The sequence below is a fragment of the Dipteris shenzhenensis genome, chromosome 27 (assembly GCF_047967505.1).
Source record: "Dipteris shenzhenensis isolate YYH24624 ecotype China chromosome 27, Dip_SZ_1.0, whole genome shotgun sequence".
Lineage (NCBI taxonomy): Eukaryota > Viridiplantae > Streptophyta > Polypodiopsida > Gleicheniales > Dipteridaceae > Dipteris > Dipteris shenzhenensis.
This window is the reverse complement of record NC_141622.1, coordinates 8,681,429-8,696,900: the sequence shown is the minus strand read 5'-3', so window position 1 is coordinate 8,696,900 and position 15,472 is coordinate 8,681,429. Positions and strand designations below refer to the sequence as shown.

The 15,472-nt window shown below is 46.0% G+C and overlaps 1 protein-coding gene across 1 annotated transcript in view; it reads left to right on the top strand.

Annotated features, from left to right (window-relative positions):
- Window positions 1-4,101: 4,101 nt before the first annotated feature.
- LOC147883825 (uncharacterized) overlaps window positions 4,102-15,472 on the top strand; it is a 67,965-nt gene continuing 56,594 nt past the window's right edge. Inside the window, exons 1-3 of the mRNA XM_087398465.1 lie at window positions 4,102-4,501; window positions 4,664-4,793; window positions 4,885-5,030. Of these exons, the coding sequence (XP_087254591.1) occupies window positions 4,328-4,501; window positions 4,664-4,793; window positions 4,885-5,030 (450 nt within the window). The 5' untranslated portion in view covers window positions 4,102-4,327. The remainder of the gene's footprint in view (window positions 4,502-4,663; window positions 4,794-4,884; window positions 5,031-15,472) is intronic.

The window sequence follows — 15,472 nt, the reverse complement described above, 5'->3', positions numbered from 1 at the left end:
GAACAAGGAGTGAGGCATACATACCAATTGATGATCCCATTACCATCGATCTTGCTACAGCAGGGATTTTGATGCAGCCAACCTCCCTACTATTTGATTCTTCTAAACACATATTTGCAAAATAGAGCTGGTGGTATGGCTGTCAGTAGGCAAGCATGCACATGCCAACAAATCTTTAGTATCAATACCAAAGCCGTAGCCAGCACAACCTTGAGCAATAATCATACTAGCAGATTCCTCATCTTCTGTATTCAAGACCATTGGTGGGGTTGGGAAAATGGAAAGAGGCTGATTTGATTGGACTCTTTCTAGCATCTTTTTGCATATTGCTATTGCATCCTCACGAAGAAAGTTGACTTTCAAGTAGCTCCACCTGCAAGTGATAATAACACAATAGGTTAACATATGTAACTTGAAAAACATGAAACATGGTGTATTAAAAAATTTTAATAGGCTCATCTCCATGGTTGTCAAAAACGTTAGATACGAAATGTTGGAAACATTCCATTTGAATGACATGAGTAGTTTATCTATCTACATGACCCCTCACGCATCTCGAGATGGTTTTTACCCCACACAGATTGCAATCTATCCTTTGGCTATCATGATATACTCTACCCTGCTTCAATCCCCGCCATCCAAATGTGTAACATGTCTTCCTTCGATCTTCTTTTCTTGTTTAAGTAATAGAGTTGAGCTACTGAAGCAGGAAAAAACATGGTATCAGAGCGGGCAATGAGCCTATGGATTGTGCTATAGACACGTGGCGACTGCATGGCATTTCTGATTGATAACTGGTTGTTTGTGGTGGCACACATTGTGTGTATTGTGTGCTCTATGGCCTGGTGGACTATCCAACTGCGTGTGAGTGGGAAGTGGCACCCCCATGTGCGCTATGATTGCGGGTGACATGTCTCCTCTAATGGGCGGCTATGTAGAATTTCCAAAATGGCGAGACTGGCATAGGAATTGATGGCCTACGTCAACATCAATGAATGGTTCATGAGCTAGGAAGCATTTTATTGGGTCAACCGTGCCTTGTGTGGGCGGTTGCCATGTGTGTGTCTGACTATGCCCTATGTGGGTGGTTAGAGTTTGAGGTTGATCTGGCCTTGTGTGGGTGGTCAACAATATTTGGCCGGCCAAGTTCTCTCTCTTGGTGTTAGGCCCATGGGGGGGTGTTGGAAATTGAGGGCCTTTGGGGCCTTTGTGTGGTCCTAACCCCCCTCGTGGTACCTTGGTGTAATATGGATTGATGGTATAAAAAGGGGAGCGTTCACCACCTCAAGCATTGTGTACATCATGGATGGTGTGCCCCGGCCACTCGAAAACTTTTCAGATGATGGAAATAGCCTGATCCTGGGGGCACTCCGAATTCTTCAACCACTAAAGTGGCTTTGGAGGGGTTAGTAGAAAGACTTATCTATTTTTGAAATCGATTGATTTTACGATGTAGGTTGCCCTGTTGTTCAACTATGCACACCACACTTTTTGCAAATTTAGCCCAATTCATAATGTAAGCATCCTTCCAGGTTGCGTTTCTTGGATCCTTGTAATGCTCAAGGGCAAAACCCCTCGCAAATGCAAAGCTGAATTGATTATTGGGGGTTGCCTAATGCAACTCCATAGCTTATTGTAGAAGGTCAGGGTCGTGAATGCTTTTGGACTTAATTCTACAGTCCTTTGGCATTCTAGGATCACTGAACACAGTGAGCCACTCCCACTTTGTGGGTTGTTGCCAGTTATTTTGAGGCCATAAATTTCATGAAAATCTTCAGCAGTACAATAGAACCTCCTAGGTACAATCTCAGTGGTGATTGAGCACGACATTTCTATGACTTGAAGAGACTACTAGTATAGAGAGGAATTAAGCACAAGCCGAGAGCAACAAATAATGTCTATGGCAAGCAAGTTTTTTGTAATGGCATAGACATGCAGATAGCAATAAGCTTTCACACTCCTAAATCAAGTAGGCAACCTTTTATATGCGAACTTGTTCTCGTATCGACTAGTAGCAAGCAAGTAAGGTCAAGCAATACTTGTGGAAGTCATGGTGTCCACAGTGCAGTAAAAACAAGCTATAGCACACCTTCTTTGGAAAGGAAGCTTGCATGGAAACTGAGGCCTCGCTATGGCAAGCACAGAGAGGCAGCTAAGAGATGGTAGACCTTGGTGCAAGGGAGGTGCAAGCATAGAAGACAAGCTAGTGCTGTGCTAGATTACCAACGAGCATTCCCCTGACCATGGAGAAAGGCAGAGCTAGAGCTCTGAACAGAGTGAGCCACTCTTGGACGTGCGAGAGAAAGAGGAGTCGCAACCTGACAAAGGATCAGAATGAGTGAGACCAGAGAGAGTGAGTTGGTTGCAAGGGAGGTAGTTACAATTGTAGGAGGGTCACCATGTTGTGAAACTATGAGTTGGACTAGACATTAAAACCATGCAAGGTGTCCTGTCCATACGTTTTTTAAGTCACAACACTTAGTACTTTCCAAGCAACCCACAAAATGTGCTATTTTAGCACATGCTTTCAAGCACAAAACACGTACCACCATATGTTTTTTCACTCAGTACTTTCCAAGCACCCCGCAAAATGTACTAAAAGAGCCCTATTTCAGCACATGCTTTCAGGCACAAAACACATACCACCCACGAAGAGGCGAGAGCCGAGTGACCGATGGGGAGGTACAGAAGGGGAACTTGTGGGAGGATCAAGCAGGGAAAGCCTTCTTGAATATTTCTTATTGGCCATCATGCAGGGAAAACAACCCTCTACTCCATCCATTGGCACTAGTCGACCAACCCACAGGGAAAAAGGCTTTCATCTTTGTAAGTCTCCATCAGTATTTACAATGGCGTTAGGAAGAGTTCAATTGGAGCCCTAGAGGCAAGGGTGGAGTTTTTAAAGAAGAGCTGAAAAAGTAGAATTTTTCGGATACTCATGTATGTCTATAGCAATAATTTGTATTGGGAATATTGAGGCTAAAAAACAAACACTTATTGTCTATGAATGTTATTGAAGTGGAGCTTTGTCAACAATCGCCACAAATCAATCAAATTGTGAAAAAAGGACTTTGCCTTTGTCAATCACCAAGAGTTTTGCAATGGGGAGGCATCTCAACAACCTATATGTTGGGAAGGAGGTGTGACTAGGAGTTGAACCCTTGCCCTAAAAGGAAGGTTGCAGATTTGAACAAGTATTTCCAAACACCTTTTAATTATTAAAGCTCATCTACATGGACTTACAACATGTGAATGCTAGTTAAATAGTCAATTTGTTTCTTATGAAATTTGTCATGATCATGCATAGCCTTGTTTTAGGTTGTTTGTGCCCATCTGAGGGTCAAATTGACTTTTGATTGGTATCCATGTGAAACATTGAAGGTATGGCCATAATTATATCCATGTGAAACCTCGACTGTATGGCCATACTAGTAGCCGTTTTCCCTCATTCTCTGGCAAGTTGTCGCAATAACAACATTAAGGGAGCCCAAATCCATATGAAAAGTGGAAAAGGCTTGATTGATTGGGAATGATTGAACATCTAGCTGCTCCAATTTCCTTTTCAAGGGTAATCGATGTTTCGACAATTTCGCAGTGGGGTTTCTGGATGAACATGCTCTAAGATTGTTTACACATTGTCGGAAATGGGCGGCCAAGATTGGCTGCCCATCAAGTTTGGGCCATCAACATTCTGACCATTTTGCAGTGGAGTTGCTATAGGGACATGCTCTAAGAGTAGGTCCCCATGCGTCATGAGTCTAAATGTCTGGAAGCTGGTTGAAGTGGAGCCTCCCCTTTCCAATTCATTCCATGCCCCATGATGCATCAAATAAATTCCCTATATTTCAAGCGAGAGGACTGCAGGAGCTGAAGACTCCGGTTGCCAAGGGGTGCTGCAATCCACCTATTGCAATGAGCTTATAACGCTATTGTTGCGGAGAAGGTTGAAGAGCTTAGAGGGTGAGATTTTCCGAAATGCTCCACAAATGCTCGCTCCATGGCGACTTGCTCTAATGTGCTCTGGAGTGTGTCTGGTGTGGCCTTGGTCCTTGAGGGGTGTGAGGAGGGTGACCTTGCGAGTGTTGCCACCACCAAGCTCGCCAAGCTCGTTATTAAGGAAAGTTTGGACATATAGATTAGTGAATATATTTGAAGGTGCTGGACATGGACCTGCCATTTCTGAACGCTATTTAAAGTCGGCCCTCTCCTTCTTCATCTTCTCTTTGTCTTCTGCTGCTGCTGCCTCTTCTTCTTCTTCTTCTTCGGCTGCGAGCCATGGCTTAGTCAACTCTGTAGTTGCTCCCACTTTCATTTTGTGGAGGGCAAAATGGCTCACGGTGGCTATGGCAAACGTAGGGTGGCTGGCCGGCCCCCTTTGTCAGCCTCTGGTCGCAGTGCCGCAGGTAGAGGGCTCGGTGTTCGGCACAAGGACAGCGAGAAGAAGGCTAAAATCGTCTCCATCAAGAATCAAATCCGCTCCATCGAGCGATTGCTCAGGAAGGTTTGGCCTTTGTCTCAAGCCTTGTCTCAAGCCCAATGTCCTTTTCCGATTGACATGAGGAGCTTGCGATTGCTAATGCTAGTTCCACTTTAGGTGGTAGACTGATCTGTTTTTTCTCGCGTGAAACGTAATATTAAGCTGGTGAATGCTGTGATCTTTAAGGCTCTTCCCTTGGAGATGAAAGGTGCTCAACAAAAGCGATTAGAAGATCTAAAGAAGCAAGCGGAACTACACGCACGTGCTGAAGTCGAGCGGAAAATGGCGCTTCGATATCGGAAAGTAAAGTTCTTTGGTGAGTGATCGTTCAATCGGATGAATTCGTCACTCTTCGTTGTCGACAGTCATTTGCTGGAAAATTAACGCCGCTCATTCATTGGTACTAGAGAGGAGGAAAATTGAGCGGGCCATAAGGCGATTGGAGAAACTGCAGAGAGCGGTGTCCGACAATCCCATCGAAGACATGGCAAGACAAGCCACAGATACAACTCAACAACTTATACAACTCAAAGAAGATCTAGAGTATGTGCGAGTAAGTGGTTAAAAAGAGCGTTGTTTTATAATTTGAATGACTCGAAAATTGTTTTGGCGAGAGCATGCAATATCATGATAGATATATTGGAAGAGAAATTTGTTAGACCGCGTTGACGTGGTGGTAGGACAAGAAAACGAATAATTATTTCTCACTGAACCAGAAGGGGAGGGTATATGTGCCAGACTGGGGCACAGCGAAATTGATGGCTCCAGATGATATACAGCATTGAATGAACACAGAACAAGGTTCAAAATTCATTAGAATCACAGTTCTTTGACAGATGCACGCACCCCAGAAGTTAAGGGGATTATTTGCAACTGTAACTGATTAGTTGTTGTTAGGTTATAAGGCAAAGTGTAATAGGACGGGGAAAGGGGTCGAGAGACATTGTAAGGCCAGCACTTCGCATTGCCTAGTTCGAGAGTGCATGGCATAGGCTGTGGAACCGCCATATCAGGAACTCATATTTTAACAAAGTCACTTGTCAGATTTTTTCTCTGGAGTGATGTGATGAAGGCTCTCAAAATTGCCTTCAATCCAAGTTACTTGTGAAAGTTTCTGGATACCCTGCTATTGAGCAAGATAGTTTTGCTTTTCCACATCTACGCAAGCGTGCTGCTTAAGGGACACACCATTTCTTTACTGGTCCCTTGTGCTGGTTGACCTGGGCGGGCCTGGTTAGACCCCCAGTCGCATAGGTATGTCCCCACTTGGGGGAGCACAGATAGAGCATTGCCTGATTCTGATAATGGGCCCATGGCATCACATGCATCACATGCCTCTGCATTGAAGTTGCTGTCACCCTGTTGAGAACTCCAAGGCAAACCAAATACTCCACAGCAATTTACTGATCCATAAAGAAAAACTAAGAATACATACGCTCGGTGAACATCTCGATGTTGTTTGCCTTTGTAGCAGCCCAGGCACACCTTCACAGTGCCATCCTGTTCTTCCCTTCTCTGTGATTCTGGAACCCTGCAACAGTATTGAAGTCTCCACTTAGCAGGCACACTCATGCTGTTCTTCCCATCTCTGTGATTCTGGAACCCTGCAACAGTCTTGGTTTGACTGTTGTTGAAGTCTTCAATTAGCAGGCACACCTACATCTTCATCCCCTTAGCGTTGACAGGCTTGTCCTCAGTCTTGTCGTGACCTGGCACCACAGCGCTCGAGAAAACACAGCGTACGCAAGGGGAAGCTTCATGAGAATAAGGGCAGCCAACTGAGGAGAGGATAACACAGCACCCATTGCCAGAAGCTGGTCATGGATCGCCTGCCCTTGATTAAGAATGGCAGCAAGAGACACTTCCTGTAGGAAACTCAAGACCGTAGAGCTGATCTTGAAGGGTGAAGCCCACATAGAATAATCCCTGGCATAGAGATCCTCAAGCTTCGACCACACCTTGGAGGCACTAGTTGAGGTTTGCACTGTCTGGGAGACCTTCGTAATGGTCCGCACCAATGCTGAGTGTGCCTTGGAGTCATGGTCTTTCCAATCCTGCAGTTCCTCAAGGAAAGCTTGCTACCAGTAAGCTCCCAATGGATCGAGTTCTTGGGACGTTCTGGCTTCCGCTCGTACCCATGAACAAGTTCCCAGAGTGTCACATGCACCCCTGCACTTGGGTGCAAGGTGACACACTGGCTACATCGACAAGTGCATTATAGTTCCCAAATAGGAGATTTTGTCGTATGTTGTGATGCCTTTGTGAGCCCTTGTCCAGGGACAGTCAGGCACAAGCTACGTAGGTCAGTCTCTCAGCCTAAGGTCAAGTCAGTAAGTCAGTTCTTGTTCACTAGTACCCACTGGAGAACAGTAGGTTAAGTGTTTCCATCTTATAGTTTAGGTCGTAGCCTAGGTTAGGAGTCCCTTTAGGGTCCCCAAAGGCTGGACAGGTAAGCAGGGAAGGCAGCCTGCAAAGGCTGCCCAAAAACTCCCCTGGCAAATGAGCCAGGGAGGGTTTTTAATAGGCTGGTTGTAGGCCAACCAGTCTGTAAAACAGACTGACTCTGTCGGCTGTTTACAGACTGGGTTGGCTCAGTCCAGCCCTATTAAAGGGCCCCTTGGCTGCCCTGTTTTCTCATTCAGTTTGCTCCTGCCTTCAATTCTCCTACAGCTCCACTTCAGCCTCCTGTGCAGCCCCTGAGATCCTCAGATCTGGCCCTGCTCTAGCCTCAGTCCCTTGGCCATCAGTTCAGCCTGATCTGAAGGTGACCACGCAGCACAACAGTTGGAGGTTTGGACCAGCAAACGGAGAGAGGTTTGGACACTGTTTCCTCAACTTTCTCAGCTCTCTTTTACAGTTTACACAGCTCACTCTCAGCTCTATATTTCAGTCATCTCTCACTTCTCATAGGATCTATCACTTCTAGTTTTCACTCTCTCACTCAGGCAGTAACCCTGCATTCTGGTAGACAGCACAAGCCTCTTCCTTGCCTTGCAGAAGCGTCCTACATCGTCAGTGTGGACAGCATCAAGGTCTCGGTATTGGTTGGCCTTGCCTCTCAGGTCCTTGGGTCTGCTATACATGTGCACAGTGAGCTCTTCAGAAGCGCATTCCGTGCTCTCTCGAAGAGTGTTCTTTGTATTTCTCAGTTCTCCAAGTATAAGCTTGCTCTGATATCATCTTAAAAGGTACACATGCGGAAGTATAAATCTTGAGACATCAAGAGAGAGAGAGAGTGCTACCTGACCTAGGTCGGGTCGGCCGACCTAATCTGGGTCCGCAAACTGTGGCCACTTGGCAGCCCTATCTATAGGGCCTTCCTTCCCCATTGGAGGTGTCCCATTCCACAGACACACACACACACTGTCCACAGATTGCTGCAGTAACCAGAGCTACTAGCCTAATTTCTGTGTGGTGAGTTGACTGACCTTGGTTAGCTAACTGACCCGACCAGGTTCGCCAAACTTGGTGGCCTTAAATAGGCCCCAGCAAAAGTCTAAAATACACCTCAAACCGGCTCCATACTCAGAGAAAATACTGCTCCTATCCAAGGCGGGCACACCCACATAGAAGCCCTCTCTCGTGAGATGCATTAAATTCTAACACCGGTACGTGGCGCTGGTATTAGCCTGATTCCCTCTGCGAGTCATTTTTCTCGAGTTGAGTTGGTCTTTGGCACTGTCTATACCCTTTCCTTCTCCTTGTCCTTCTTGTCCCTAGGTCTGTCTTATTTTTTAATTCCTTTCCCTTGTCTTTCTCCATATCTTGAGCCATGTGGGGAGGTTTGGTCATTACTCCTAATCATAAGGATAAAGTGGAGGGGAGAATTTCTACCTATCCGATGCTCTGGTATCTTATCATTTCTCGGACCATTCCATGGGGCCCAAGAGGATGAAACAGACCTTCAAAGAATTAAAGGGCAGTAGATTACTAACAACCAGCAAAAGACTGTTACATGAACAATTCAGCAAATATACAACTGGTAGATTGGGAGCTAGAGTGCCGGTACACCAAGATAAAGACATTGATTGGCCCCAAACCTTGGCGCCTCTTTCGGTATGTCTTTAATGAAGCGAGGGGCCCTGAATTCCAGGCTACACAAAAGGATACATTTCCTTGTCTGGCTCAAAGCCTTTAGCTTGCATTTGCCCAAACAAATGTAGGGCATCCTTATTATGCCAGTTTTGGGCACATGCTGTGATCATGGTATTCCAGGAGACAACATTGCGTATTGGCATCTCTGCAAACACAGCCCTTGAATCATCCAGGCTCTCACACTTGCCATACATATCGACAAGGGCATTCCCCACAACAACATCAGACTCACTTTCATTTGTGACAATAACTAGTAACCACACTTGGTCACCCAGTTCCCATAGCCGTCACTAGTGCCCAATTAACCACCTATTTGCTTCAAGTAGAAAAAGAAAGCATACAGAAGCTTTCTCCACTGTCCAGGACTGCCACTACCTATAGTCTCTCACCTTATGGGCAGCACACATCCTGAAACATTATAGAAGAACTTGCATCTCAACACAACAAACTATGGTAGTCACTTGTATCGTCTCTCTCTAGGCGCCAGGGATACTTCCCATCTCAAGCATGGATTCCCGACCCCTGCTATTCAGCCACGAGGCTGTACCAAACGCGTGCCATCTGCCTAGCAACCAACTGCGTGTTTGTACACTACCTCTTGGGGAAACCAAAGCATAATCTCTATTGATGAAAATGTCCTCCATCAAGCATAGCAACTAATGCGTGGTCACACAATCCTCCACAGTTGACCCAAGTGTCCACTTAGCCATTCACTTGCTTTGAACAAAGACAAAGCATGGACAAACAGCTAGTATCCCTAGAAACTTGGGCAAATAGGAGGACCATCTAGTTCATAGCCCTTTGTTGACCTGAGCTCCTAGAGCACCAAGCCATCAACATGTGAAGTCCCCAGCCGCAGCGAGCGCAGCGTCATGTGTACCTTTTGCAGCCCAACTGTTCGTACAGTTGTCTGTGCTGAAGCACCCCATACAGTTCTTCGTACGCAAGTGTAGCTCCAGCCGTACAACTATCCGTACGACTGCACATGTAGCCTGCAAGTAGTCCTTACACAACCCGTACGTGACTTGTACACATCAGCAAATTCTTTCGTACCCAGTAAGTACGTAGCACGTGAATTATCTGTACATAGCCGGCCTGCCACCAACTCGCATTTAATGCCCAAGCACTTCAGCCGTACGTGATCACTGTCAGTCCGTACATATCGTACGGAACCTAGTCGTGACCTTTCTTGATCAGCCTATGCCCCCAAGTCTTCGACTTCTACAGCTCGTGATCACGCCGTGCGCCCAATCGTAGACTCCATACCTTGTTCGTAGCCCTCATTCACCCCTTGCCTTATGTGATTTTCCTTCCAAGTGCTTTCCAAGCAACCTTGCTAAATCCATTCAAGGCATGGGAAAATGCCACGTGGCATCTCAATTGCTCCCATTGCCCGTCTAATGGGGCAACTTTTAAGACCAAACCAATGGCCAACTTGGGTTCTAAGGGTCCTTTGCCCCCTCTTGGGCTCAAATCCCAAATACACCCCCAAGGAATAATTCCCTAGGGAGAACTTTGCACAGTTCGCAACCCAAGGGCCTGCCCTCTTTATTTCAATTCTGGTACATATCAAGATGCGCCTTGAAATGGTCTTCGCGCTGATATAAGTTTTGTAAGAAACAGAGAAGCAGTTGAAAAGTTATGGACATTTTATTGGAAGGGGTTGAAAACCGTCTTAAAAATAAATAGTCACAGCAGAGACTTGTAACTTCTTGGTTTGACATTTGATACAAAACTAAATACATAGAATGATGCGCCTTGACGAGAGCTTTGCGTTGATATAAGTTTTGTCAAAATTAGATCATAGCAAATCATTGGCAGGGGTCAAACAATCATGAAAAACACCTACTTGTATTGATGCTGACTTGGGAGAATACTCTCTCCATGCTCAGACTTTATCAATGATCCAAGTCCCATAGAGGTCGCCTAGGAGAGAAGTCTAGCCCACATGCAAGCCAACATGCATGCGCTAAAATGCATGCTTCGTGACATACCCTCTCTTGAAACATGGCAAGCGACGACCTCGATTGCATTTGAAATACATGTGAATATACCATCATAGAAACATGTATTACAAACTGGCATGGCATATATGATTGTTCAGATCCTAGAATGGCAATCCATATACACTGCAAAAACTATCTCATATTGACTAGTACACTGATCATAAATGTCCCAAGGCAGATATACTGTCAGCAAGCAGTACCTCGGGTGAACATATAGTGACACCAACAATGCTCCAAACCTATGCTCTATTGAGCCTGAAGAAGCCACAACCAAAGTTGGCTCAAGCTAAAAAGCTTATAGGTAAAGCTGCACTATATCTGCAAGTTCACCCTCTTCCAGCCACTTCGCATGCAATTGTGTATGTGAAACTGGCCTTCAATAATTTAAAGGGCAGTAAAACTAACAAATAACCAGCCACTATTATAGCAACAATTCAGCAAAAGTATAACTGGCAAATTGGGAGCTAGAGTGCCCCTGCACCAAGACAAAGGCACAGATTGGCCGCAAACCTTGGCGTCCCTTTCGGTTCTGTATAATTAAGTGAAGGCCCTGAATTCCAACCTACATAGGATACATTCTTTCTTGCATTTGGGGCATTCCACATCCCATTAGGCTTCCACATACCTTGCATTACCTTTGCTGTTCACCACTCTCACCAACCCTGGCAATAGGTCTCCATTCCTATTCCAAAAGGCTTACACATAGCCTAGAACTGTCAGTAGTAACCACGCTTGGCCACACAGTTTCCCATAGCTGTCACTAGTGCCCAATTAGCCAGCTATCTACTCAAAGTAGAAAAGGAAAACATACAGGAGCTTTCTCCATTGTCCAGGACTGTCACTACCAGTAGACTCTCACCCTATGGGCAGCATACATACCGATACATCAACTTGTTTCCGATAAGTGAACTTGCATCACAACACAAACACTATGGCAGTCACACCTGTACCATCCCTCTGTGGGTTCTAGGGATACTTTCCATCCCAAGCATGGATTCCCGACCCTTGCCTACTCAGCAACGAGGCTGTACCAAAGATGTGCTATCTGCCTAGCGACCACTGCTTGCATGTTTGACCTAGGTCTTGGGAAAACCAACAGGATGTTTCTACACGAAACAAGAAGCTTTGGCATCATTAAGCCATGCATCAGCCCTGTTGGGCTCTGTTTTCATCACTCCAAGCAATAAGCATCCAAATCTGTCCTAGAAAGCTTGCAATGAGCCTGGAACTATTCCTACTAATCCATACTGGATCACACAATTCTCTTGTCCACTTGACCTTTAGTGTGCATCAGACGGTGATAGAAAGCATGAAAAAGCAGCCCACATCTTTGGAGCTTGCACCAAGAATGGAACCGTTAACTATGGGCTACCCTGCACAACAAGGGCTTTCCAAAGCAACTTACAATGGGAGCCAACTCTATGTGACCATCCAAGAACAGCTCGTGTACTTACACAAAGTATGCATCCAAACCCATCAGTTGTCCATACACAATCAAGAACCCGTGTGAGCATGAGAGCTACCCAGCCAACTAGGCCCATCCAAATTGGTCACAACCAAAGGAGAAGGTACTCGAATGCTGCCACGTCAGCAAATATTCATACAGCCAGCCATGGATAGCTCCCGTACAAGGACTGTGCAAGCTTTACGGCCTGCTCTAAAAATGATTATCCGTACAACACGTACGGCCACAAGTGGACTCAGCCCTGCAAACCATTTGCATGCAATTCCATACAGCGCATTTGTACGGTATGTTGAAGATATCATAGTCAAAGAGTGTGTTGGTGTGAAGTGTTGGTGTGTAGTACTAGGTGATCTAGTTCTAGTCTATGTGAGTCATGTGTGAGTGCCATGTGTCATCATGGGACTTATCCCATATACACTAGGTGCTAGTGTGTGAGTGAGTAGCCTGCATAGGGCTTGTACTTTTGTCATACTTGTTGGATGAATAAAAGCCTTCATGGTTTCTACATTTGTGTACCACTTCTTCTCTCCCTAGCCTCTCTCTCTCTCTCTCTCTCTCTCTCTCCCTCTCTCCTTTCACCATGTTTCTAACATGGTATCAGAACTACCTTCCATAGCTGCTGCCACGTTACCCTTGCCCTAACCCTAATTCTGCTTCAGCCCTTCTTCCTGCAGCCTGCAGCTACTTCAGCCCTGCTCAACTCACCTTCTTGCAGCTGTCTCTAGCTGTCTGTATCTGCCGCCTCAATTCTGCCTCTATTCACCTCCTTCTTGCACCTGTTTGCATTAGCTTAGAGTCTTCACGGCCTGCCACCTCCATCCGGATTGCCTAGGAGCTGTCTTGAGTGCCTACGTTGTCTAGGCAGCCTCCTTACTTGCTGGTCGGTTCATTGTGCCTGCACGGGTGGACCTTCACGGCCATTTTGGAGCTTTCCATCGCCAAAATCGATGTCTTATGTGCTGCTGCTGCATAACCGCCTCCAACAGAGCCACTTCCGAGCTATTTCCAGCACTCCAGCATACATATACCAGCCGACTTTTACTGTGGTGACCTGCTGCAGCACTTTGGAGTGCCTTGCTGAGCCGCTTTGCAGATTTCGAGACCCGCCTTTGCCTCTGGAGCACTTGCAGTTATCGCCTAGCCATCCACATCAATTGTCATGTGCACGGATTGGTATCTGACGTGTACTAGGTACACAAGACTAGCTCAGGTAGCTTGGGGAGGCTTAGATCTAGGCAGGCTTGATTCTCGGGTTGAGTGGCAAGGGTAGGAACCAGTTAGGTCTTTGCTATTTTTGGTGCTTGGGGCCTGAGTCTATATAAGGGGCCCTGGGGTTCAGTTCTCAGAGAGCCAATGGGAGCAATTTTCGTTCCCAGGTGCTAGGTCTGATTGAGTGGCGGACGCGTGCATGCATCATAGCGTAGCCCGAGGCCAAGCAGCAGATCCCAGGCTATCAAGAAAGTTCTTGGAGATAAATAAGACAACACTGAAGACGAAAGATAGCTGAAGAAGAAATATATATCACCAAAAGAACTCAATACAAGAGAAGAGATATCTGCGAAAGAAACTGTGGAGGGAGCGAACAACAGTCCTCCAGAGCAGTCAACTGAAGTGGGCTCTGCACTAGCTCCACAAGTTGGAACTGAACCAGATCTGGGTCAGCAACCTATTGCTAGAAGAGCAAAGGTTTGTTGCAGATCTGCAAAGAAGGGCAGTAACAATAGAGGAGTAAGTTGATGCTGATCTGGAGCAGCTGCAGGAGAGGATGATGGAGCGAAAGCAGAGGAGGCAGAGAAGTTGGAGAGGATGCAGGAGCAGAGGCAGAGGAGGTAGAGATGCTGGATCGCATGTGTGCAGCAGCCTGTTCCAAAAGTGATATGGTAGCCAGGGGGCTACTGCCTTTTATAGGCCTGACCCAAGAGGTCGGCCAGTTTTGGTCGGCCAATTCTGGTCGGCTAGTTTTGGTCGGCCAGTAATGGTTGGCCATTTTTGGCCTTTCTGGCCACTTGTTTGGCCCTGGCTTCTGCGTTTGGAGATTGCCTGGCTTAACACCCCCTCTCAATGTCCAAGGTAGAATGGTTCCAGGGGTAATCAAAAAATGGTTCCAAGGATGATCTATCTTCTTCATCAGTCCTTTTTTTTTTTTTTTTAAAAGTGGGGTGGTAAGAGGGTTTTCATTTAGATGGAGATGCCTACAAATTAGGTTTTCATCTTCGCTAAATGCCCAGTAGTGATGGTACAATCATAGAGTACAGAAAGAGAGGTGCTTAAGGAGTGCCCTCGCAGGGGATTTGTTCACTTCCTTTAAGCACTAGTATACACAAAAAATACTGCTAAGGAGAAGGAGGCAGTACACCAATCCCAAGCCGTGGGCTAAGATGCTCAAGAATAGGTCGGTTAACCGGCTTGGTAAGAATGTTAGCATGATTATCGGCAGCCGGAACATTTAGTACCCAGTTTCACTTGCTCGCGAGTAAATGAAAGTGTACGCCAACATGTTTGGTGCGGTTGGAGAAAATGGGATTGCCGGCGAGAGCGATGGCACTTTTGTTATCGACGTAGAGGACTGTTGGTTCAGTACAAGGAAAGTGTAGCTTTGCCAGAAATTGTCGGAGATATATGGCCTCTGTGGTACAATCATACAAGGCCCGGTATTGAGCCTCAGTAGAAGATCCAGCAACAGTTTCTTGTTTACGACTGGACCAAGAAACAGGTGCCGAGCCGAACGAGAAAATGTCGCCGCCATGAGAACGGCAATTGTCTGAGTCGCCAGCCCAGTTGGAATCAGTGTATCCCTGTAGTGTTAGTCCTGGTCTGAAATGTAAACCATAAGAGTAAGTATTACGTATGAACCGTAAGATACGAATACATGCATGCCAACATTAAAGTACTGACTGAGAATAGAAACTGAGTAAGAAAGATCCGGATGAGTGTGAATGATCAAGAGTAGCTTGCCAACAACCTGACGATAGAGATGTTCATCAAAGGGAGGAGACTCCAAGTCCTTTGAGAGCTTGACTGTGGGATCCAAGGGAGTGGCAGCTGGCTTAGGCTCGTGGGGGATGATCTGATCAAGGAGTTGAAGAGCATATTTTTGTTGAGAAACAAAGATACCACCAGAATGCTGGACAACTTCCATGCCCAAGAAATAGGAGAGAAGACCGAGATCGCGGTCATCTCGAATGTGGTGCTGAGTTGTGTTTTAATGGATTGAAGCGTGGTGGTGGTAGAGCCCAAAAGCAAAAGATCATCTACGTAAAGTAAGATAAAGCAGACCCCCTCTGAAGATTGATGTATATATAAATTCGGATCAAAAGGAGTAGAATGAAACCCATTAGTTTTGAGGAAGGTGTCTATTCGGTGGAACCAGGACCGAGGTGCTTGTTTAAGCCCATAAAGAGCTTTGCGGAGACGGAATACCTTATTTTC